The following is a 27568-nucleotide window of genomic DNA, read 5'->3' as shown; positions in this document are numbered from 1 at the left end:
AAATATGCCAACCTTACCCTAGTAATAAAACTATCGGCAAAAGAGGCTGGGTTATCAACTTTCTGGAAAATAGGAGGTGAGGATCCCATGATTCTCCATCTAAGTAATAACAAACTAACACCAGTGGCAACCAAAAAAATATGTCGCACAACCAATGGCTGGAGCTCCTGTTTTACATCGTTGTCGTTCTCATCGGATTCTGATTGGAGAAGAAAAAATTTCCGGAAAAAGGCATCTGCTACTAACTTCTTTACCGTCTCATACAGTCGAAGTGGATGAACTTTGTTGCCGATGATTATATCATATGCACTACAAAGGCCCTGGAACGAAATTTAAATCCTATGAAACTATATATTAAATCTACACAGCAAAACATGAAGTGTTAAAATAACACAAAATGACTACCACTTTTAGCGTGTTACTTGTGTGTAAATTTAACATGAAGGGCATCACCTTCCGAGCATATCAAAAATAACTAGTAACTAGCATTGAGATTTGCATTGTATTTTATTGTTTGCTATGAGCAAAGCTTAACGCAGTATATTTGGCATTTATGCAAAGCAACGAATAACGTACTATGTTTTCTATAATCTGTCATGGAATAGTTTTGTACGCCTTTAAATTGTCTAACAAAAGTTACTGATTAGCAGTTCAGCTATCTGTTGTTCTTATGTCCTACCACATAAGAATAACAGATACGAACAGTAGATGGTAGCACAGCTATTTATGTAACTGTTGTTAAGACAATTCAAAGGCTTACGAAATTAACTTCGTGCCAGTTACAGAAAACATAGCACGTTATTCGTTGCTTTGCATAAATGCCAAATATGCTGCGTTAAGCTTCACTCATAGTAAACAATAAAATCCAATATAAATTCTCAATGCCAGTTACCAATTATTTCTTATATGTTCGGAAGGCGATGTCCTTTATGTTAAATTAACACGAAAGTGGTGGTCATTTTATTTTATTTTATTTTAACATTTCATTTTATGCTGTGTAAATAAATAAGAAGAGTAGGTTTTGCATTTAAAATTTAACGTTCGTTGAATGCACCAATGTATTTTCAGTGCTATGACATTTTGAAAAGACTGTGCGTATATGCAGGACTAGATTAACCCCGGGTTAGAAAAACTATGTGGCCTCTGCTGACTTCGCCTAATACGTATTTCTGTGAAAGTATAGTAGGAAAGTTAAGGGAATACACGAAGTTCTACGACATTAACCACGCGATCAATAACAGACAGTTGATGAAAGCAGCGAACAAAAGAAGGGGTGAGGATGAATGTATCTCACAGCGCACAAATGTGTTTGAAGTAAACCATCCATTATTGTAGTCAAAAATTCTACCCGATTCGACATATACAAAGTTTATAAAAAGACGGAACTCGCTGACAAAAAAGGAACATAACCTATTGTGCATCTTCGCAGTGACTTAATTTTTCTGCCGCATTGGGACTGGATATTCTATAATTACATGAGACTGCAGAAGACTTTTATTCGCCGAGAAAATATAAATCACGATTATGCACTATATTCGATCTTTTTATTTTTTTTTTTCAAAACTAATTTATGCAAATTTATTAATACGGTGGATGTAACAAACGAAGAAATTTGTTCCATATTTTTGGTCATATTATATCTTATGATGATGACTGATCAGAGTGGAGGCCCTCGTCCACTTGGAGGACTGGGTCTACAGTCCCCTAAGCCCCCTCCTTAATCCGGCCCCGCATATATGATATAATAAGCATGGGAGTTGTTGTACCTTGTAAAACGGATATCTTCGGCTACATCGAAAAGGTCATCATCTACAAAGATATAAATGTGGGTATGAAGAATATGAGGGAAAATCCCGGCAAAACGTGCTATACGTAAGGTTTAATTAGATTCTTCCAAACATCCTGCCGTAATTTTATAGATTCTAGAATTCACGGGTTTTCCAAATATAGACGTCAAGTTTCGAACAGCAAATACACATGAAAAATAACGTAGAAGGTTTGCACACATATGTAGTATTATCATGGAATAATGTACATCAGAATCAAAATCAGACAACTTATGTTTATCATAAATCTATTTCAATTGACCTACTTATGCGTACATACCTACTGGTTGATATAAAACACAAAACAAATTATTATCGCACTAAAGAAATAAAACTACACGACACAAACAAATTTACGAAACGAATTACAAACTTTAAGATAGTTATAGGACACGTAGATATATTCAGAAATTGAAAGAACACCTGATTTTCTCTTACAACATATTCTTCAGAGATACGAATTCCATGAAAATTCAGTGTGTTAAAGTGCGACTGAATATTGACCTCAAGAGTGAACGTGTGCAGCTGGTCTCGGAATAGACTAGATATTATTGACAAATTCGAGTCCTGGGTTAGATTTACAACCCAGTAACACCTTTTCATACTCTTAAGATGTTAATTGTTCACGTTAATTTGTTGTTGTTTGATTGGCATTTAACGTCCCACGTCAGCACCAAGGTTATATAAGAGAGAATGTACTGTTAAAATTGGGATGCGAACCACTAGTCGAGTTTATACTCGAACCACTAGTCGAGTTTGTACTTGAACCACTAGCCGGGTTTGAACTTGAACCAACAGTCGAGTTTGTACTTGAATCATTAATCGGGTTTGTACTTGAACCACTAGTTAGATTTGTACTCGAACCACTAGTTGGGTTTGTACTTGAATCTCTTGTCTGGTTTGTCTTTGAATCTCTAGTCAAGTTTGTAGTTGAACCACTGGTCGGGTTTGTACTTGAACCACTAGTTGGGTATGTACTTGAACTATTAGTCAGTTTTGAACTTGAACCAACAGTCGAGTCTGTACTTAAACCATTAGTCGGGTTTGTTCTTGAACCTAGTCAGGTTTGTACTCGAACCATTAGTCAGGTTTGTTCTTGAACCACTAGTCAGGTTTGTACTCGAACCATTAGTCAGATTTGCACTAGAACCATTAGATAGGTCTGTATCTGAACCACTGGTCGGGTTTGTACTTGAAACACTAGTAGAGTTTGTACTTAAATCATTAGTCGGGTTTGTACTTGAACCACTAGTGGGTTTGTACTTGAACTACTAGTCGAGTTTGTACTTCAGGCGAGTACTCGGTCCGGAATCAAATCTGAGACTACGTATACAAAAAGCATATGCGCCAGCCATACCGCCATAAAGAGGTCCTAATTTGTTGTTTGTTCAATGTGAGAATAATGCCTTTGAGCTCCTTTAAACCTTAATAAAATTATTATTCTATTAGCATGTAAATTTTATTATATGATAGAGGTAACTCCTTCGGATTTTCATCTATTTTCCAAAGAACACAAAGCCAAGTAACAAAAATTTTCTCCGTTCCACACGGCAGGGTACACACTGGTATAGGATGTGAAATTTCTAGTCGCCAGGTCGCCAGTGGCGACCAAATATTTTAGTTTGGGAATTTACATTTGGCTCTATTCATGCGAAACAGCTGAAAATTGGTGGTCAAACTCTGATCTGCAACTACCGTCGATTCAGACCCCCTGCACTAGTGTAAACGCAGTTTCCGAAAAGAAGAGAGAGAGAGAGAGAAAAAACAACTGTTAGATAGAAAGAAGATTACAGTTCAATACACGTGAAGGGTTATGATGATAGAAAAAGGATACTTACAATAACAGTAATTCCTTGTTCCTTGCAGAACATAGAGACAGCACACAGCAACATACTAAGAACAAGAAGGAAAATTCCACTAAGATCCTGTTGGTGAACAGCATGGCAGTAAACAAGGAACGATAAAAAGAAAAATAATGCACACAACAAGTCTGCTCGCCCTACAATTCCAGCAACCTGAAAATAAAATAATAATCACGTTAATATAGTGCGATGTAAAAGTACGTTTTGAATGACATAGTTCTTGGAATTACAAAGCAAAACAGATTAAAACACACAAACTTCGGAAAAAGTGGATATGAAGGCAGAAAAAATATCTGAATGTAACAGAAAAGAAACGACAAAAGAGGTACGAATATATAGGTAATTAAGATGGAAGAAGTAAATTAGTTACACGTTGTAATATTGTCAGAGGATACATTCTTCGTAAAATTAGCAAAACCTTACCTTTTCAACTGTCCTATTTATTTTGCAGAATTTACGATACGGGCTGCCACCTTTTTCCAAGTCTTTTCGCTAGAAATGAATTAGGGTTGTGTTAAGTTTATGAATGTGATGAGAAAGACAAATTCTAAACAAGCACCAAGACTTTGCAACAATCAATTTGATGTTAGAGAAGAAAAGGGAAAGGATGGAACAGCACAGTTGTTCAGTTAGGGATTTATTTATTATCATATTATTATAGGAAACGACTGAGACCAGGCAATGTACAATTTCATGATATTGAAGAGGAGAAAGAAGACAAAATGAACAGGAAAACTTTATTATTATTATTATTATTCTGCCTTTTGGCAGGTTCTGAAAATGAGTTTTTTTTTTCTTCTTTCTTTTCATTTAAGGCTTGGGCCTGGAAATGTGTCTGCCACGTTTCTCAATCTTCAACTTCCTCTTTTAACTCCCAATATCTTCTTCTATTTTTCAAACCATCGAGCGGTTGTGTTCTTTTTCCCATTCCTCGCTTTCCTTCTATGGCGGTATGAAGACCGTTTCTTTGCAAGATGTGTCCAATCCAATTGGCCTTCCTACGAAAAATGCTGGCTAAAAGCGTCATCTTCTCTCCTATACACCTTCGATTGTTACTCTCTCTGTCCATTTTATCTTCTCCATCTTCCTCCAACACCACATTTCGAAGCTCTCTAAATATTTTTTCTTTAACTTCCGTAACGCCCGTCTCTGAACTATATAATTCAATACTCCATATAGCACTTAACTAATTTCTTCTTTATTCAAATATTAAGCCTGCTAGTTAAGAGTGATATTTCTTTGTTGAATCTTCTTTGGCTATGGCAATTCTTGACCTGATCTCTTTAGTGCAGTAAGCGTCTCTTCTCAAAATACCTCCAAGATACTTGAAATTATCAATCTCTTCAAATTCTCTTTGTTCTACTGTGACCCATGAGGGCGCGTTTCCACGGGATACTCTCATGACTTTCGATTTTTCGATGTTGATTCCATATAGCTTCCCAATGTTAACTATTTTGTCAATCATCTTCTGTAGTCCTTCAGTTCTAGCTAGTTCATTTTTAATCTAATGGGTTAAAGATGGCAGCCTTAATCAGGAAAATTCAATGACTGCATGAATGAATAAATTAAAAAGAAAGCATATATATATATATATATGAAGACACTGGATAAATGGTTACACATTCTGAGGAACATTCTGAAGAATGATGGAAGAACAACGAAGGGTAAAAGAACAAAGAAGACTATAACTGATCGATAATACCAGGGTATCTCATAAAAAAATTATCCGATTTAAAATGCAAATAGTATTCATAGTACAGAACATAGACAGTTCAGATTAATATTATATTACACAACTAGTCATTAAGCCTCCTTACAAACCAAACTATAGGTGCTCAATGTGTTTCCCTTGGGATGCATGCATATGACCATACGGTAGTCAAATTCGTTACAAACTCTTGTAATCATTTCTGGATCTCATGCTCTGAGCGGTAAGAATTGCAACATTTGGGTATTGTCAATCAAATTGACCTTAAACAGTTGTTACGGACTCACAGTTCGCGAAACGCAGAACACAAAACGGTTTCTGCTGTCCAGCAACCATCCTGACAAACACTGAAGTGACCGGTGGAGGAAGAGTGCTACTGCAACCTACTGGCAACCGCGCGAAACTTGAGAATTCCTTCGTTTCGACGGTTTATTATTGGTTTAAACTGAACAAAAAGCTGTATATTTACGATTGTTTGAAATTGGATGATTCTTTTTGAAACACAGTGTATTAGAAATACCTATTCTTACGACAAAACCAATAGATTTGTAAGGAACCTTGGCGCATGGAGGAAACTCAACTTTAGCGAAAAGTTATCTGCAGCGATAGCAGAATATTTATGACGAAGATATTTTGCGTAATTAACAAAAAAATTGTTACTTGCCAATATATCCTTCCATGCGAAAACTAAATATTCTCTATAAACGTATCGAAACAATAAGCTAGTTCCGTGTTCAATGGTAAGGTAACATGGATAAAAATGGATTAGAGAAATATGGCATGGAAAAAGGAAAATATAATGTGAGAGATGGGTACTAAAAACCACAAACAGAGCAGTGAGCGAAAGGAAGAGCTAACTGGAAGAAAGCGCGGTGTCTACATTATGTCATTGTTGCCAGAGCCAAAATATACATCAAAGGTAAGTAACCAGATTTTATCAATGTTGCCAAAATCTAGATTTAAGGCTGGTTTATATTTATGAATAAAAATGATCCTTTAATCCCCCCTCTTTTTTTTTTTTTTTTTTTTAAATCTATCACATTAACCAGCTTTAATTGTGTGTATGTTGTTTTAGGTAAAGTGACAATCTCGAAATACCCTCTTGTTGTGACTTTTTTGATTGGCTAATGTGTTCTTTAATTCGCGTGTTAATACTGCGTTTGGTTTGACCTATATACGAAGACTCACGTTTAATTGAGCACGATAAATACCTGACCTATTTAGTGGATCGACAAAGTAACTTTTAAAGCCAGCAAGATGTTTTTCTAAACTTTTCGGGGAGATATTGCAAGCCGATATGTTATGCTTTGCAAGAATACGTTGAACTTTTGTCGATAATTGTGGAAAGTAAGGAATTCTTATTCAAGCTTTTGCTTCTTTGGGAATAACTCTTTTAGAGGCTTGCACCGATCTACGTGTCTCATCAAACCACTTTTGTAAGGCACGTAACTTATACCTTTTTTTTCCCTATTTGATATAAAAACTGTATTTCATTATTGAGATCATTTGTACGATCACAAATTAGTAATGCCCTACGTGAAAGAAATTCTTTCAAATATTGGCCTTGTATAGTGGTGGATGGGCTGACTGTTGATGTATGTAAGTAGTGCCTGCAGTGGGTTTTCGATATACCTTTATTCGATAGGGTAAAGTGCAATAGGGTAAATCTAAAAAAGGAAGACAGTTACCTGATTCACGCTCAAAGATAAAGTTCAGCCTACGATGCTGATTATTGAACTGTTCAAATATCTGTAAAAGCGAAGTTCCATCATAAATAGTAAAATGTCATCGGCATAACGGTAATATCTTCTATATTTAAATGCATCCTTTTGTAAAATAGACGTTTCTATCTGAATTAAAGCAGTGTTGGACAGTATTGGGAATAGTGTGTTGCCCATGGCGAGACCATCATTCTGGGAAAAGTAATGATTTTCCAATTGAAATACATTGGTTGTTAAACAGACCTTACGCAAATGTAATAAAAAATGAGTTTCATAGGCAGATGCACCATTTAGTAATATCCTAGGTTGTGTACTATTCGTGTAAGTTCCCACAGTATGGACGGGTACATATCAACAACGTCGATGGATACAAGTAAAACAGCAATAGCATTTACAGGCGGTATGGACAGTACTCTAACAATTATCATCACTTATCACACGTGTTGTTGTTGGTTGACACCACTTGGTATATTGACTTAGGAGAGGTTCTCACACAGTGCCCTATTATATATATATATATATATATCGATTTTATGATACTAAAATATGTAAAATCGCAACAGACGGAAATTCAAATAACGACTTACTGATGTACTTGATAACACAATCCTACTGTTTAAATGCTGAAAAAGAATTCTGAAGAATAACCTACCGCTTCTGAGTGGATCGGATGTATAGCAAACAAAAGCCCACTAAGAACGGCAGCCTGCGGACAGTTGCCACCGAATAAAAAATTGAACACAGGAACAGAGAGAACGGACACAAGCGCATGAAGGACAATATTCGTCAGATGAAATCCCCATGGCTTCAATCCACCACTTAACCAATAATTCCACCTGAAAAATAAATCATAAATAAATGAACACGAAATTTTCACTAGAAAATATGGAAAGATATTATTTTTTCAAATTAAAACGTGTTTATTTCACATGCACTTCTTAACCCACAGAAACAATATTAAGTATAGGTTGGACGTACAAAAAATTATAGCTCCAACCTATACTTAATATTGTTTTTGACTGTACAACTATATAGAATATGCACTAACACATTTAGGATAGTATTAAATTTTCGCATGTGTACTTAAAATGTTAAAGACTTCACATTATCATATCTCCTACTACCTCCAGGATTAAGATATTCATTACTGATTGTACGCATTTTAAGACAGTTTTTTAGTCTGTTTTATTTATTCTGTATAATATATTTGAGCCTCTAATGGTCCTGAGGTGTTCCTCTGGGCTGATTTTTTCTAGAAACAAAATTGGAACTGCTTTTGTGGATCATATATAGTAATGTTCTTTTTAGAGTGCGATTCTATACTGAATCTACAAAATGTAAGAGGTAGATTAAAGAGTAGAAGATTTCGTGGTTTGGTCTTGAATCTGTAGGATTTAAGAGGTGATTTCACGAACAAAAATAATATTTAAACTTAAAAGCACTATTTTCAGTTTTCAAGAAAGTCCCCCATTTTGATATCCCCAGACTGTCTTTGAAACAGGGTTTGAAAAAACCCGGGCTTTTTTGAAAAAGCCCAACCCACCTGGGCCCATATGGGTTTTTTCGGGTATTTTCGGGTTTAATCGGGTTTTTTCGAAATATTTCAATGTCTTTGGGGTAAAAATTATAAAATGTGATTTATATTTCAAGATTGTCATTGTCAAAACTTGCAACAATTTTCTACTTACTGCTGTTTTGAAATAAATGGCCGCCAATTTGAAATTTTACATTCGATCGCCGAGAAAATCTATACAGCAGATTTGGCAGATCTCGAGCTTTCACCGTCAAAACTTCAACTTAAAAAACTGAAAATTGCGCTTCGTAGCGTGGATACTCGCTGTTTTGAAAAAAAAAAAAAAAATCCGCCATTTTGAAATTTTCCGTTGGTATGCCGCCATAATCTCTACAGGAAATTTAGTGTCTCGTGCTTGTATTCTGAAAATTTTAACTTAAAGGCCAAAAGTTGTACTCAGTAGTGTATGTGGTAGAGGCAGACAAACGAGTTGAGTTGATTTTGTGTTTAACATCCCTTTCAGCAGCGAGGCTATATGAGACGGGATCTACTGATTAACGTGGAATCCAAACCATATGAGCTCCCTCCGGGAAGCAAACCCGGGTCCCACGCTGAAGACGCGTACACTAACCGCATAGCCATGAAGGAGCTCGGCAGACAACGAACAAATGTAGATCAAGTCATCCAGAAGCCTGACTGACGTTCGCCAAATATGAGTACCAAAAGGGGTCTATTAATTTAAAACAAAGATACAATTCATGTTGTATGAAATAAATACATGTTTTAAAATGTCTTATATAAAATTAACATCTTCCAGCGTAAATAAACCTGCCATATTTTCTCCATGAGAATACGGGACACCTCAGATCCCCCCCCCCCCCCGCTTCCTCAACTTTCCAACACAATGCAATGAACTGTAGTCTGGTTATGAACAAAAGTATAATAGGCCGCGGTGGCTCAGTGGTAGAGCGTTCACCTCTAGTGCATGGGGTTCCTAGTTCAATCCTAGCTCGCGCCAAGTGAGCTTTGTGGTGGACAAACACCTTTGCGTGGGTTTTCTCGAGATTCTCACGTTTCCTCCCACTTTCTTCATTCTGTCATTTCATTCACTTCTCATCATCACCATCACGTTGAGCATAGCAGGTATAACCGTGAGACTAAAAGTAAAAGATTTCATTTATTTAATTTTAATTTTTTTTTTTCAAGAATATAATTGGCGAAAGTTCACTAAGCAGCAGCTGCTTTTCTCATTTCGTATCCTGCAATGAATTGTATAGACTAAAGATGTGCTATAGAAATGCTTTACAGGAAAACAATATGCAAATTATTTAAATCAGTGGTACAATCTACTTTCAATATTTTTCGCGCGTTTAGCAATATTTATTTACATGGCTGTATCTGTCAAAATTACGTTCGTCAGTTTAATCTGATGAAAAGCTGATTTTTCTCCTTGTGTCGTGTGTAATTGTCAGGACCAGGTTTACATTTTTCTAGGACCTGGACCAAAGCACAATTCTGTGCCCCTAGCCTTACTTATCTAATGTGTTGCTGGAGAAAAGGTCAGTCATCTTCACTGTGTTTGTAAATGTAGAAACACTCAAAGCCATTTTTTTTTTTTTTTTTTTTAATTAATGTTCCGGAGAGTATCCGAGTTTCCATCAAGTGCAATGGAAAAAGTAGCATTGCAAATTTAGCCCGCTGTCAAGTCGAACAGGGTGGTGTTATAACTTCCTCGAAACCGTTACATGCAACAGCGTACTGTTCATACACTAATTAGAGGATTCCCAGCCAATGTCAGATTTTTTTGTTTTTCACTTTTCGAATAAGCTGATATTGATAGAACGGAGTTAAAATATGTGACATTTCCGTGTCCCGACTAAATTTACGGGGACACGGGACACGGGCCCAAAAACGGGACACACTCGTTTTTTACGGGACATATGGCAGGCTTAAGCGTAAAATAAATAGTTTTATTGTTGAAATACTCATTTCTGATCCTTCTGCGTTTAATTCGGGAATTTCCCGAGCACTTCTTTCACAGCGTGTACATCAAAACTTCCACTAGTACAGAAATTTGAACTCAGCACTTGAAATAGTAAGCGTTACGTAGTCTTCGAAGCCCCGAGCATTAAGCTTCTTAAATTTGACAAGAATTTTTACGCTATTGCTGGTGTTGATTCTACAGAATGCTTACTTGAGGAGTAGCAACAAATGACTGAACTAAACTGTTATTGTTGGAAAACCAAATTTTAGTTGAAGAACCTTGTGTTTTACATCAAAGGTAAGAAATAATACTAATAGTTTTACTAATGTATTTATATATGTACTATTAGTACCGGCACCTATGACCTTAAACCTGTCAAACGTATGAATGATAATGTCCCTCGGTGTCCCCAAGTCGACGAGCATACTATTCACGGAAAATATTTTCTAAAGTACAGAATTGCTTATTTTACTTCAAATAGGCTATAAGCATAATCCACACATTAATTTGTTCTATGACTATCTCAAGCTAAGGTAATTTTTTAAAAATTTATTTAGTGCATTCAGAACTTTATAAAGGTCTTATGTTGAATGTTGTTGTATACCTTAACGTGAAAGCCTCTAATTCGCCCAAGGAAAGTCTGAAATCTGATAAAAATCACTTACAATGTGATCACCTTAGTTGTATCAATAATATACTAACAAATAGGTCAAAAACCCAGGTGGGTTTTAAAGTGGGTTTTTTCAGATGGGTCCAACCCGAAAAAACCCATCGGGTTTTTTCGGGCTGGGCCCACTTCGGCAAACCCTACTTTGAAATGAAATCTTTCAGTTTTACGTCTTACGTTATGCTGGCTAGGCTACAGGACACGGTGATTATGAGAAATAAATGCAATTGTGAAATGATTTAAGTGGAAGGAAACGGGAGAAAACCAAGAAAACCCACGCACACGGTATTTGCCTACCACAAAGTCCACTTGGCGCAAGCTGGGATCGTACCAGGGACCCACACATCAGAGGTGAATGCTCTATCAGTGAGCCACCTCGAAGACTAGGTCTTTGTTGAAGACTGTAAATAGTGTTTTCACGTTTAAATATTTATCATTTTACTTATTAAACCAGTTCTTAAATCTGACAGATTCAAAACCAGACCAAGAAATCTTATGTTTCCTTAGTCTACATCTGATTGTCATTATGGAATTCTACAGATTTAAGACAGAACCGAATTCCAAGAACATCAAGGTATGTGGCCCACAACAGCAGTTCGAATTTTCGTCTGCTAGAGGAACATCTCAGGACCCTTAGAGCTAGAAATGTAGGATACAGAATAACTGAAACGAGTTAAAAAGTTAAATAAAAAATGTCCTAAATTCTTGTATTAATTTACTTTCACGTACTATGGAAAGGAATGGTAATTTTCAGTATACACTGAAGTGATGATCTTATTCCTCAGTTCACAGCTACACCAAATTAGCAACATCGTACGTGAAACCACAATTTTTACTTCTCATGAATATGAAAAGTATTCTCATATTTTTATTGAAAGCAAAATAACAGAATAATAATTCAGAATAGGAAACAATCTTACCTAAAAGAGAGCACTGTAAGAGGACGGTAGGATTTGTGACTGGCATTATGAACCAATCGGGTTCCCCAGAAATCATTTTGAAGTAAATTCCAGATGGGAGTCTCAGGTTTAAGATCATCGTTGTTCACAACTGCTTCCGAGTCATCAAACACAAAATCTCCATCGATTGAGTTGTAATAGCACAATGTTGCTGCACCACCAATCAGGAAAATTGATGCAAGCTCCGGAAATTCTGAAAATAACACACAATGTAATATATTACTTGTACGTATTTTTATACGTAATTCAGTAATATAAAAATTATAAATTGCTACTACCATAATGCGTAAATTGGACTGTCTTAGACGATCATCTCGGCTTCTAGTCCTGCGAGGCTCTTTAAAAACGTACGTTGACATTAAAACTCTTTGACATCCACATTAACTTCTATTCCTTGAACAGAGCAGAGAAACCTAAAAAGTACATGTTTATGTCATTGAAGAATAATTAAATTAGATTACTTAACACACTGACTGCCATATGAGTTGAATTTAACCCACACTAGTTTTAAGCTGGGGTCTCATGAGTCAAATATAACTCACATACATCTTTCCTTTATTCAGACTGCGATTCAATGTTATCCAACGACCTTCAAACTAATAGTAGTATCCTCTCTACAAACACTACGATCAATCTGCCCTCTATGCTGGCCAGTGTTTGGAAATTTAAATTACGATCAACACGCCCTCTACAGATGCGCATACTGTGAAGTGAATCTGGTTTTAATTGGACCATGTATAAAGGGTTTCATGTGTTACCACTTCTGTATTTGGTTACCTGATTTACCCGTTCTAATTTCATATATTTACTGCGTCTAATATTTAATGTGCACTAATAACTGTATTGTTTCGGTGTTCCCTGACACGTTACTCAGTAGAAATGGACAATTCCCGCAAACCCATCTCACTTGTTAGAATCTCTTCTTGCACTATTCTGTTAATATGATATTATAAATTCCTTCTACGACAATTTCTTTTTTTTTTTTTTTTTTTTTTTTTTTTCAGATAGATGTAAAATATGCTCTACGCAAAAAATAGGGCTATTACAAATGACGTCCCTGATTTCGTTTGCATCATGTGTTAAGTGTGTTACTGAAACATATAGCATGAAAAGAAAAACGCATCAAGTTTTAACTATAATTGTTACAAGTGCTAGATATGCCCTGCTTTAGTCACACGGTAGTCCGACATCCGCGCATCCATCCACACACACGTTTGAGCATATCTTGATCAACATTACATACAGATGTTTTGGTCCAGTTCTTCACATCGTCATGATTAGCTGCCAAGTGTGATATCCGCAGCACCTTCCATACTGTCCGATTTGCTGGGGCTTCGCACACGACCTCCTCTTTGGCGCTTAATGTTTACGAGCGCCTAGCGGTGAAACTAGTGTACTAACGCTTCTCACGATATCTGAAAGGAAACTTGGTGAATTTTTCCTTACATGTTGCATGTTTCAATACTCTATGGCTTACACTTTTAGTGTAAGACGAGGACGAAATCAGGGAGATCATTTGTAGTAGCCCTGTATCTTACATGACGTTGCATATACCTTTAATTTCCTATTTTAAACACAAAAAATCCATAAAACAGCCATAAAGAAAGCGATTAGATGCTCCGTTCATTTTATTTGTATTAACTGAAGCAACGAAAGTGTACTTTGATTTCAAAACGCATGCAATTGAATAGCCCCTAATCCTATTAGTAAAGTCTAATATCTTTATTAACAAGTGACTTACTTGGGAATGGAAGAACAGCATCCCATGGTTCCTTGCGTTTCTTCACTCTACAGGGATGACAACTATGGAGGTATGTACCATTAACACCATTTGTAGTACCGCTACTCGAATTCTTCAGCTTTATGTTCATATTTTACCAACATGAATCTGTAATCTTCCAGCACACGAAGTACCCATGATTCAACGTCCTATTCCAAAGAGAAGGCATCATCAATTTACTAACTGTCACTATTTTATTTTAATTATTTAACTCAATTATTAATTTTGGAAAACATACTCTTCTATTTACTCCGTCTAATTTAGAAATAGAGATAGCTATATTTGGTGGCCGAGTTCGACCAGGGGCAGCTCGGCTCTGCTCATATTGGTAGTCTAACTTTATTCCTCGGTAACTACTCACGGGATCTGAACGAAATTTGGCGAGCAAGTAGTCCATCGTCTAAGCAATTAAGATCACTAGATTTGGTGCCCGAGTTCGGCTAGTGACAGGCTCAGCTCGAGAACAGAGGCTGTGTTCCAAAGTTTTGCACGCCGGTAAGCTTTTGAGTTCGGTTCGCCCAGTGTGTTTCCCTTGTTATAATATATCAGCAAAAGAAGCATTATCAAGTTAAAAATAAAGAAAAAAATCCCAGAACCTCCATACTTCTTCTTACAAAAGATTTCAACGTATTACTCATATGCAGTTACAGTATTCTTCAGTTATTCAATCTTTTTGTGGCATATGTATTAAAATTCATTAGCTGCGGTTGCGAACAGAAAGCATTAAACAAGAAAATGGATGTTTTATATATTATTGAGCAGGGTTGGCTTGTTTAAACCAAGGTGATCTAAACCAAAAAACGAAAATTTGCGTAAAAGTGTAAGTGTTCGTAAAATCTTGATGAACACCACACATTTGTGGGTTATCACGTTTCACTCCTGTATAGTATTCGTATTATATTCAGATCTAAATTCCCCATTCATTACTCAGAGAGATTATACTACAAAAGCAACTTTTTTTTATTATAAAAGTTTATAAATGTTTCTTTTGTGATTTTTAATAGTTATTATTGTTATGCAATTCCAATCAAAGAAAAATTCTAAATATTGTTTCGTTTTCATAATGTTTACTATTGATAAAATACATCGAAATGCTGTACTTTTTTTTTTGGGGGGGGGTGTCTAAAAACCCCACGAGAGGCATTGAAATCAGGTAGATGAGATCTTTGGTATCTATTTATGTATAAATGGGTCAGAGCCAAAGTGGACTCAAATAATTTGTATCTTTATTCACTTTTCTTACTGATATGCAAATTAAGTTGTTGTATTTCTTTAACTTGGACTAATAAAAGTCGTAGTGAACTAACTTGGACTAAATTAGTTCTTCTGTACTCTGCAGTACTTTGAAATTGTTCATATATAATTCTGTGTAATGGTTTCAGTTGTGCAATTGTTTATCTTTTTGTCCTTCTGAAATGACTCTTGACAACTATATTAATAATTGAGTTGAGTTGATTTTGAGCTTAACGTCCCGTTCAGCAGCGAGGCTATCTGAGACGTGGACCTACTGATTAACGTGGAATCCGAACCACATGAGCTCCCGCCGGGAATCGAACCCGGGTCTCCCATGCCAAAGGCGCGTACGCTAACTGCTTAGCCACGAAGGAGCCCCTAACCATATTAATAAGTATGTAAAGATCAGTACAACCCATTTTTATCAGGAGTCCGTGAGTGAGTCAGCAGACGTATAGCATCTGTGGCCAACTAGCCCTGGCTTCAAATTCAAATGGAGGACAATTTCTCTTGGATGTAAGCCGAGAAGCGGTTTGGATTCAGCTTTAAGCTTATGTGACTCTTTCCAGTATAACCGGGTTGTTGCATAACAACACCAAGGCGAAACAACTTATTCTGTCCATATGTAATATGAATACATAGAGCAAATTATTTAAACAAAAAAAAAAGATTTAAATCACTTTTTTTTTTTTTTTTTTTTTTTTTTTTTTTTTTTTTTTTTTTAGCTCATGCTTACCCGAACTGTTAATGCGCACAACTTCGGCACGCAGAGTCTCTTACTACCGATGGGACCATTAAAGTTATTCGGTGTTTATTCAGCATGATGAGCCACCTGAATTACCATACCAAACTCTGAGCCAGAAAGTCAAACAAACTGGCGCCTGGGAGGTGATGGACTGACTACGTACCATCCAGTTAAACAAGTGCCATCTGATCGGCTATAGATCTGTATGGGCTGTAGCAACAGGGCATTTAATACATCTTTCTGTTAGCAAACTTCATCAATTTTTCAATACCGTGTAACTAAAGAAAACTGTTAAGAACATTACTCTGGCCAGATTTTTGATCTGATTTGAGTTTAACGTCCCTTTCAGCACTGAAACAACTGTATATGAGACATGGATCTACAGATTAACGTGGGATCCGAACTACTTGAGCTACCGCCGGGAATCGAATCTAGGTCTCCCAAGCCAAAGGTGTGTACGCTAACAGCTTAGGTACGAGGGATCTCTACTTCGGTTTGAATTAGCGCCTGCTCTCATATATTTGATTCTCTCATAGTTGACTGGCCTACATAGATATTACACAATAAATTGATTTATGTTGCTAGAAATTTCCTAAGTGAGCGTTTCTATATTAAATATTATAATACACTTTTATTTTTTCGAGAGACCCTGCCGTATAAACGTGCATTCAACAATGAGATTTTCTGTAATTGCGACTGAATACTGAACTTATTGTCGACAATTTGGTCATCGTAACTTAGAACCCATGAATTACATATTCTTTGAGGTGGGATAGTCATGAAACATGCCCTTGGGCTCCAGAATGTATTGCTTCAGTCCAGGGTTAGCCGGTTTAAACCAAAAAACGAAAAATGTTCGTAAAAGTGTAAGTGTTCGTCAACTCTTGATGAACACACATTTGTGGGTTATCACGTTTCACTCCCGTATTTTATTCGTATTATATTCAGACCTAAATTCCCCATTCATTCTTCAAAAAGATTATACTACAAAAGCAACTTTTGTTTTTTTATAAGTTTATGAATGTTTGTTTTGTAATTTTTTTATGGTTTGTTATTATTATTATGTAATTGCAATCAAAGAAAAATTCTAAATATTGTTTCGTTTTGTTTACTATTGATAAAACACATCGAAATACCGTACTTTGTGTGTGTGTGAGGGGGGGGTCATACAAACCCCACGAGAGGCATTTAGTGAAACGAGAAGTAACTTTGGTATCTATTTATGTAAATGAGTCTAAGCCAAAGTGGACTCAAATAATTCGTTATCTTTATTCACTTTTCTTACTGATATGCAAATTAAGTCGCTGTATTTCTTTAACTTGGACTAAATTAGTTCTTCTGTACTCTGTAGTACTTTGAAATTGTCCATATGTAATTCTGTATAATGGTTTCACTTGTGCAACTCTTTATCTTTTTGTCCTTCTGAAATGACTCTTGACAATTATATTAACAAGTATGTAAAGATCAGTACAATGTATTTTTAACAGAAGTCCTTCGTGAGTGAGTCGGCAAACGTATCGCATTTATGCCCAATTAGCCTCGTCGAGTTCAAATGGAGGACAATTCCTCTCGGACGTAAGTCGAGAAGCGGTTTGGATTCCGCTATAAACTTATGTGACACTTTCCAGTATAACGCGGTTGTTGCATAATAACAACAAGGCGAAACAAACTTATTTCTGTCCATATATGATATGAATACTTAGAGCAAATTATTAAAAAAAAAAAAGGTTTAAACCCAAAAAAACTGATTTTTTTTTCAATAAAAACCATGGTTTTTGCCAACCCTGCTTCAGTCCCATACGTGACCAGTCATTGGTATTGGATGCTATATTTCTGACCTTTCCTGGCTAGAATGACTTCCATATAATGTTCTGCTATATTATCATGGACAGAACATGAAATTTAAAGTCTGAATTCAGTAGCAGATCAAACAGTTTGGTCGTCATTATTTCTCACACAAATATGATTTATGCAAATGCTCGTCGTCAAACTAAAATAGCTAGTCACCAATGGTGACTTGGTGATCAAAATTTTTGATCTGGATACCAATTCGATGCATTGACGACAAGTTTTCGCCTTACATAAGCTAAGTGTCAGAGTATTATTTCCAGTCGTCATGGCGAACTGGTCCCCGGAATTTTCGAGCCTTATATACATATATGAGTTCCCGGCTACTCCACTACTTCAAGGAATTTATCTCTTATATAACACAATACTAACTTGGATGTATTCCTGAGGTGATCAAATTTATTATCTTCAAAAAATCTTTTGAAAAGTTTTATGTAAATCTGCTACAGATGTTACTTAGTTTTTCTTTTGTATGTTCAATTTGCATATTCAACTGTTGGAACAAAGTCCGTACGAAGTATTGTAGCTGAAAATTTGTAAATCTATTCTCTCATAATATGTATATTTACTTCCACAATATTGCTCTCATATGATGTTATTCGTCCGGATTCCATTTTGACGTACATTCTACGCCTGCATCTTAGTTCTATGTAATCCGGCTTTGCTCTAAGATTAGTCTCACAATTTCATATAATTCTATATTTGTAAACTTTACTAGGACTTTCAAGTTAACAGGCACCAAAATTACTAGAACGTTACTAATTCGATAAAATTTTAATCACCTGGTTCTAACTTCCACATTAATGAATAAAAACACTGTGAGACCTGCTTAAGTTTATCTATTAAATTTTAATCGAAATTTCTTTCTTCTAATCAGGAAATTTACAAAAACAAGCAAACTTTGTCTTTCACATTCCCTGAACAATAATACATTATTGATCTCTTTTAATCATAATTTCTTTCAAGATGTCTATTGCAAAATTCATAGCACTTTAACCCATTGCATTTTCCATACTTTTCGTTATTCGTTAAAAATTGTTATCCTTTCTATGAGTGAAACAGTAACAAATCCCCGATAAATCTAACAGGAAAGATAAAGGTTTAAAATTAGTGATAAATATTATTAAATGCATAACACACATTTCTTGACAAATGTTTCCATAGTATTTGAAGATAAGTTCTTTAATTATCTCTCATGAGAATAGGACAAGAAGAGAAGGATCTTAACAATGTGTCCAGCTTAGCAAGTTTTATCACTGAAGAAAACGTCGGACAACACTGAAATGATTTGAGTGTATCAAATATCCATAATCTAAATACATAAATAAAAATAAAAATAAAAGTGACTATGTTTGTGAATTTATATCTCTTGAACCACCCGACCAATCTCGACTAAATTTTCAACATAGATGAAACTTGGGTTTGGGATGTTTTGTTTATTTATTTATTTATTTTTTTTTTTTTAACATTTCACTTTGACGGTGCAACACAGGGGAGAGGGAGGGCGAATATATAAACGATCAAAAATGACCAATACTAGTGTCGAATCCATAGTTTTCAGCAGGGTGGATTGATTTAAATTACTTTTTAAATAAAAATCGTTGATTTAAATCAAATTCCGAAATAAATTAATTTAAAGTGAAAATAAGTAAAATCCAGCCTCTGTTGTGTTATTTCAATTATGGAAGATAATCATAATATAATAAGATGCAAATGTATGTACAGCACAGTATGAAAACGAGTGTTTCATGCAGAGGATGATTAGGGAAAATCCCGTTTTGAACGGGTAACGGACGAATTCTGCTTTCTTATCTTCGTAACATAAGGTTTTTAACTCGTTAACTATTCCAACGAGAAAATCACCATGGACATTTAAGACGAAAATTCTTTTGTGTGCGCGTCTGTTGGTTGGTTCCCAGATAATAGGAGCGTATTTATAAAGGAGGACTGATTCCCTCTCCGAAACTTAAATCTTTTTTTAAATTTTATAACTTTAGGCGAAATTTGCGTATTTTATATGTATTTCGTGCCGCAAGCTATTTTTTTTTTTTTTTTTAACGGTATGCCCCTGACAAATATGAGTAACTTTTGTGAAAAAAAATATCATGTTGATAAACGTCGCCGTACTTTTTTCTTAGTGCTTAAGAAACATTGTTTGGGATTAGAGATGCAAAATAGCCGGCTTTTTTGAATTGATGCTTTTTTCACATAAAAAGCCGGCTTTTTGGGTAAAAAACGGAAATTTTGGCTTTTTTCTTTTTCATGAATTTTCTATCTAAATAGCTTTCTTATAGTATACTCTATAGTTAAACAAGATTTCATGACCTAAATGCCATATTTCTCTCTAGAATTCACCATCATGATGGATGGAGCACATGTTTTATGAATTAAACATTAAGTACGTAGTATTTGAGAGCAATTTTAGAGGCTATATAACTTTATTTTAACTTCTGAGCTATCGACATTTTTTTCTTCTTTAGATCATTTCTTTTTTAGTTATTCGTGTTTCATTTCTTAGAGCTTAGCACTCTAGTTTCTAGCACATAGTTAAACTTATGGTTTTCAATATATCCGTCAGAGCATACTTCCACATCTCTGTTATACTGTAGCTGTGTAATCATGTAGCAATAATCTTCCGGATGCAACCTTGAATACCATTTCAGTACAGATTTAGAAAAGTATTTTGGGAGGGTTTTTTCTTATTTTTTTTTAATGCCTGATTTTCATTCGAGGGGACTTTGAAGTTTATGAATAAAGACATAATTAAATTTCGTTTGTTTAAGAAATTCCGTAACAGGCTTCAGTCCGAAAGACACCTCCACCCTTAACCCCTTTCGCAAATCCGTCTTTGCTGGTGATTAGTAATAACAACAATTTAAAACATAAGAAATGAAATCAGCCATGAATCACAGTACACGCACTATCTCTACATTCACAGATGGAATTAAGAGCTTTTGTCGGAATGGTCGAATGCGGGACTGAATTCCGGATTTCCCAATAGAAGCGGAAAAAGCCAACCACTCACTCATGTATTATTGTGCTTGACTTAAATGTATTTTGTAGGTTTTTTTTTTTTTTTAATATATATATATATATAAGGGAAAGTTTCGTAATGACATGTTGAATTCTTGTTCAAAATTCAGAAACCTTCAGGACCGGGTAAACCGTGATGGTGGTTATATATTCCAGGGCCTTGGAAACCAAACGCTCAGATGAACGGTATTATGCTTATGACCCATGAACAGAAAATTCAGTACTTTCCTGACTCTAAACAAGCTTAAGGAACAGCCAGTGCATTACAGAATTTGGGACTTTACCGACTTTGCAGGTCCGAAGCACCTGATAGGTGATAACAGATTATTTCGTATGTAATAAATTAATAGAAAATATATTTTCAACATTTCTGTTCAATTTCAAAGAAGTTTCGGTAGGGGTAGCGAAGGCGGAAGCAAGAGGTGCATTAACAAATAAGATGATTTTTGAGCGTCGCATACAAAGATTGCATTTTTTTCAGTCTTTTAAAGTAAGACGTTGAATTGTAATAAAACAATGATTATTTTTTATTGTTATTTTAATACGAATGTTTATGAAAGTCTCGGAAGTCAGACATAATAAACTTATAGGCTATAACAGATTGACAAGGGAATGATATTTATTTAACAATCACCAGATGCAGCTCAGAGGCTATTTTATACTAAATATCTAACAACATGGAAAGGGTTTGGGAAGGTATCGGCCAGGGCCTGTTTAAGTAGGGACTATCCCGGCATTTGCCTGGTAGGACTGAGGGAAACACTGGAAAACCCCAGTCAGGATGGTCGGCAGTGGAAATCGAACCCATGACCTCCCGAATGCGAAGCCAACGTTGTACCACTTGAGCCACCTGATATACGTAATGAACAAAGAGAAGAACATATTATTTTTGAGAAGGCTACGGCGTCGAAACTTAAATTTGTTTTGTGCGTTTGTTCAGTAAATATATTATTATCTTCGCGATGTGTTATTTGTTTGAACTCACACACACAGTACAATAAATTCTGTATGTCATGTAACAATTTTTCCTTGTTTTTGTATTTTTAATTCACAATAAGAAATATTCCTTATAATGCATATGAAAGTTAAAACTTAACTGCAACTTATTATATACATGGATTAATTTTTTGGGATTTATAATAAAAATGTGTTAAGAATTAAAATTGTTTGAAATATGTTTTCGAAATTCATGTTTATTTTCGAGGCTTTGTATTACTATCTGCATCTACTACTACTTAAATGAGCTTTTGAATTGTAGAGAAGCGAAACAAAACCTGCTTTATCAATTTAAAGCAGAATTTGGAAAAAAGCCCAAAATTTCCCAAGCAAAAAAGCAAAGCAGAAAAAACTGATCCCCCCCTCCAAAAAAAATTTTTTTTGAACCCTTGCATCTGTATTTGGGATTGAAATAATTTGACGACTGGCAATCAATTCAAAATTCAAGCCCAATACTTTCACTTAAATGGCAATAATTAACATTTAATATTAATTCCTAATGTTTTATCTTCAGTTTGTGACTTGTATTACGAGAGAAGAAAGGTTTGATTTAAATTTAAAAAATCGATTTAAATAAAAAAAATCAACAAAAATGATCTTTTTGTAAAAAAAAAAAACCATAATTTTTTTCCACCCTGGTTTTCAGGGTCGCTGAGACGAACAGTGACATTTCCGATGCCGTTTAAATCGTAATTCAGTCCCTAACTTGGGGGAAGGATATATATATATAAATGATCTAAAATGACCGATATCAAAGAGCGCTTCAGGAATAGTAAAAAGTGACTGACTAATGGAACATATTACTAATTTTGGCACATATAAAATCTCGAGTTATTATTGCACAAAATATAGCTGAGTGAGCGAAGGGGGTTAGAAGCGCTGCAGGGCCGTTTTTTTCTACCCTTATCACAATTTAGACAGAAACAAGGTACTCGGTTCTGAAGTCATGAAACGAGTTGGGGAAGATACTACATGTTATCCCTAACTTTTCTTATATTAACCCAGCGAATCGGGTTATTGATGCTAGTTAAAATACAAGGCAGTTTGTTCTTATAATTAACACACAAATAAAAGCAACTTTTGGCATGAAGGGGAAGACCTATATGGCGCTATTAAAGGGAAGAGAAAGTCAATTTACGCCTCCTCATACAATAGCAAGTGGCTAACCCTTTGTCACGATTGCAAGTTTTGGTCCATTGAGTCCGGACGTGACCTCATGCCCTTCTGATAATTTTACTTGGATTAGATTATAATTCTACTATATTAAGTTATTTATGATATAACATTTATACGCAAATACTTATCACCACAGAAGTTTCTGTTTATATGGATATAAAGACACATCCTTAAAAAAGCATTCTAAATTATTTAGAAATATTCTCTTTTAGTAGTACACTTCGCTACTCGTTTTCGTTTTTTTTTTTGGGGGGGGGGAGGGTGGATGTTTACCGGAAATGCGACAGTTTTCTCCTTGAAATAAAAACTACAGTAAACATTACGAATAAGAAGGGCAAGGTTCTAAACACTGGTGCACATCCATTGAGCTGTAATGAAGAAAGTAATCAACCTGGTTACTAACCTGCATTCACTCGCTATCGCTCGCTCGGCATTACTATGTGAATTAGTATTGACCTTTGATTTAAAAAAAAAAAATCAACCTGGCTCCTAACTAACCTTCCCAATAAGAAGTCAAATTGATACATTTAAGTTCACATTTCTTCATAAGAATGTTATTCTAATTCCTTCCACATTTTTTGCGTACGCCCACCCACTATAGTTATTTGACACATGTAAAGTTGAGAAGCGCGTAATCAGAAACAATTGTACAAGAATTCAATTTCCTTCACTAGTTGTATCCTAATGCATTTGACACACTCACTTCCTTACCGCCTACCCACTAACAAAGTACAGACTTATAATATGCCTAAAAACATATATACCACAAAAACGACAGAGAGAAACATGCACCAACCTGTGCTAAGTATCAACTATAAAATAGCTTTAAACCTATTCCGGTTCACGGCAGAGCAAAACTAGAGGTACTACGTGATAGCACGGGGATGCATGCATAGGAACAGGCGTCAGTATGCAGAAAGAAAAGTGTGAACAACACGCACCAACCGGCCCAGATGGTCAGTACGAGCTATCTTTGCATTACAATTTAAACGAAGTTTACTCAGCAACGGGCTTAACTGCTCTATCGAAGGACCAATTTTAGAAAATTTACCAGATGAATTGCAGAATTTGAAGAAGAAGAAAAAAACGAAACGAAATCTTTACGTTTTACGTCCTATGATTATGCCGGTTAGGCCAAAGGAGACGGTGATAATGAAAAATGAATGAAGTGATGGAATAATGAAACTGGGAGGAAACGGGAGAACCCGAGAAAACCAAGGAGCAGAGTGTTTGTCCACCACAAAGTGAACACGGCGCGAGGTGGGATCAAACCAGGGCACCGGAAGTGAACGCTCCACCACTGAGCCACCGCGTTCCTGAATTGGAGAATTTATTTTGGTTTGTGCGGAAGAGTGAGTGAAAGTCAGGTGAGGGGAATAGTTGAAGGTAAGAAAATACTTGTTGTTAGTTGTTTTTGATATTATAAGCGGCACTATATGTGGAGATGGAAGGGACTATTTGGCGGAAAGGTGCACTTATTATGATTTAAGGGAAATTCAGTGTGGAAACAGTGCGCACATGACAAAATGGTCACATATCGTGTTTAAGTTTTATCGAGTTATACAAAAATAAGGAGTGTCGGTTGTTGAAATTGTGCGAAAGGCAGGGATGCAATGGGGCATATAGGGAGTATACGGCGTATACCCACCTGAAATTTTTATAGTCCAGCGTATACTCACCTTAAATTTACGAAAGAATGAGCGTATATTGGGGTGCGTATACGCCAAGTAGTCTTGCGTATACGCTATACTTTTGAAAACGATCGAACGTATACCTACCAAAAATTCGAGCATTACACCACTGGTGAAAGGTATGGTCTACTTAACAGGCGAACAGTTTGTCGTAAGTGTAGAAACTAATTGAAACTACAGAAAAGAAAAGAAACATCGAACCAAAACTAATCTAATCTAACCTGCGTACATTTTGGATGGCATTTAGTACCTCCTCCAAAGCTGTGCAACATATAAGCCATGCATTTTATGACATATAGGTCTGAAAATTTTTTCCCACTATTCTCATTTATGGGTATACCCACTGCCGCTTACACATCTGGTCCCTACGGACGCACCCCCTCGCTGTTGTTCGGGCTCCCCGGCTGCGCCCTGCCATTATTCAGTTAGATAGCACTCGTACTTTATAGTGGCCACGTAGAACAACTTGGTTCGTGTTTTATGTCAAATGTACACACTGTATCAGTGCTTAAAGTGAGCCGGTTATGCATCCGAAAGTTTGAAAGTCGGCCGGTATGGCATACCGGTAAAAATAACTTATATAAATTGTAATTTGCGTGAAAAAAAAAAAAAAAACAGAAATAAGTACGACTTTAGCATAGACTCAACAAATATGTTTGTACTATGAAAGATTTCCTTGCTGCTGCTTTGAAAGTAAATAACAGTTCCCTATCACCCTATTCAATGACAGAATTTGTGCTCTTGATTATTTTCAACATTTGTGTGAGCAATTTTACCCCTCTCAAAAAAATTCTAACTGCCGTACCACCCGCCTACAATGTTTAACCTGGATCCGCCCACGGTGTTGACAGAACCATTTTAAATTCAAAATTATTCTTTTCACATTGTCTGCGCTTCTGTGTTTACAATGATAAGAAAATCAGTGTTGACCAGGAGACGAGACGAGACGAGACCAGAAGTTTTTGAAAATGGAAATTAGATTGGAAAGAATCATTAAATGTTAGTGGAATACAATACAATACAATGGAATACAACCAAAGACAATATTCACTGGATATTAAGCTGATAATAATGGGGAGTAAAATATTTACATATTAGTCCTCACTTACTCTTTCTCTCTTTCTATAGATTTTCACTTCAAAAATAGTGCAAACATGTCAGGAGTAGAGATAATCTTTAGGGTTCTATCAAAATTACTGCTCAAAGGGGTCATATTTGTTCCATATCGTCACCTCATCTAATCTCACTTTAAGCACTCCACTGTATCGCGAATAATAATTACTACCAAGTGAGCCAGGGTCACACCCTAGTATTTTGGGGGAGAAACCAAATAATATTCACTTGTTTTCGATTTTCTTGTGGTCCAGCGATACAGCAGTAATGCCCAGTAATGATTTTTTTTTTTTTTTTTTTTTTTTTTTTTTTGCTTACATACCTGAGTTCCTTAAACAGTAGTCTTCTATCGTTAAGTAACAAATTTTAATTGTAAATTAAAAAAAAAAAAAAAGAACTCGTATTCTCAATATGTAGGAAAACTATACGGTATATAACCTACACCACATGCTTCAACTTCCTACTGAAACAGTGTTAATTTAAATACATAAATATGACCAAAATTATATTTAAAAATTTATGGATGAAACCTAACTAGTTTCTCCAATGACCTAGGCAAATCAACCTTAAAATTTAACCGGTGTAAATAAACATCGGTATAAATTCACCTTAGCAGTTCTTTAGATGGCACAGTACTCTACCCCTAAACTTAAAAACAATCCACTCGACCAACTATCGATCACCAAATTACTGCAACAAAACTGCTTCCTTGTAAGCTATGCAATAACTTACCCAAAACAAAAACTTCCCACCCAATCTTGCACATTATTGCTTCAGCTCTACAGTCAGCACGCTCCTCAACTGTTAGATCCGCAGCACAGTATCTGTATCCGACAAGAAGACGCTAAAGAGGCACAATCTCTGCATTAACATATTTTGGCTGTTAGCGTGCAGAAAATATCCAGAATTATGTCGGCATGAAAGGTCATAGCCTTAGGCTTGAATAAATGCATGACTTATTATAATGGCAAAAGTTAACTACCTACACAAATCAACCATGCAAAAATGTTTCATTATTATCTACGAACCTTGTTTGGTTTAAATTACGTCTCTTTCTTAACATCTGAAATATTTTTAATTCATGATACACTATTCATAACTCAAAACACTTCTCATCTCCCACTCGGCATCCATCAAAACACAACAATAATCTCATCCCAACTTTCGACTAGCACTTGTTTCAGTCAGGATTGCCAACCACTGACAGAAAGGAAAAAATAATTTCCTCATCAGTGTCCAATATTGTTGATTGTCAAGGTTGCAATGTAAAATTTCTTAAATAACATGAGACAATATTTATTTATTTCTCTTCACTCACTGTAGTCATTTATCTTTACTATCATACCAGAATTTACAATTTTTTTGCGTAGGAATTTCTATTATGTCTGACAGAAACTGGGAAACTACAGAAGTGTACCATATCACATTATACTTTAACAATTGTGCTATATAGAGCAGTGGCGTACACAAAAAGGGTGGCAGAATTTTAACCTTCCCTAGAACAAGGTAGTATGCAAAAATAATCGTTTATCATATTAAGATATAAATATAAAAACCGGAAATTACATTAACTTGGGAGCTTAAATCTCTCCTTGACGAACTTCTGTATATGTCAGTGATGGCTCGAGTATTTAAAATTTCTCACATGATTTTGGAAATTTGCTGGCGGAGTGAGTTCTGCTCAGAAAAAATTTCCAAAAAACGAAGCCAAAT

The 27568-nt window shown here is 35.6% G+C and overlaps 1 protein-coding gene across 2 annotated transcripts in view; it reads right to left on the bottom strand.

Annotated features, from left to right (window-relative positions):
• The window catches only part of LOC145693652 (protein O-mannosyl-transferase TMTC4-like), a 66743-nt gene extending 39704 nt beyond the window's left edge, over nt 1-27039 (bottom strand). Inside the window, exons 1-6 of one of the 2 annotated variants that reach the window (XM_081769866.1) lie at nt 26884-27039; nt 13982-14169; nt 12202-12433; nt 7770-7953; nt 3665-3841; nt 18-320 (exon numbers count right to left, since the gene is read on the bottom strand). In XM_081769866.1, the coding sequence (XP_081625992.1) occupies nt 18-320; nt 3665-3841; nt 7770-7953; nt 12202-12433; nt 13982-14111 (1026 nt within the window). In that variant the 5' untranslated portion in view covers nt 14112-14169; nt 26884-27039. The other variant, XM_081769867.1, reaches the window with a different exon arrangement.
• Between the last annotated feature and the right edge of the window lie 529 nt (nt 27040-27568).

Source organism: Thermobia domestica, chromosome 8 (assembly GCF_964235325.1).
Source record: "Thermobia domestica chromosome 8, izTheDome1.hap1.1, whole genome shotgun sequence".
NCBI classification, from domain to species: Eukaryota; Metazoa; Arthropoda; class Insecta; order Zygentoma; family Lepismatidae; genus Thermobia; species Thermobia domestica.
Note: the sequence above shows the minus strand (reverse complement) of the source record. Positions and strands in the feature narration are given on the sequence as shown.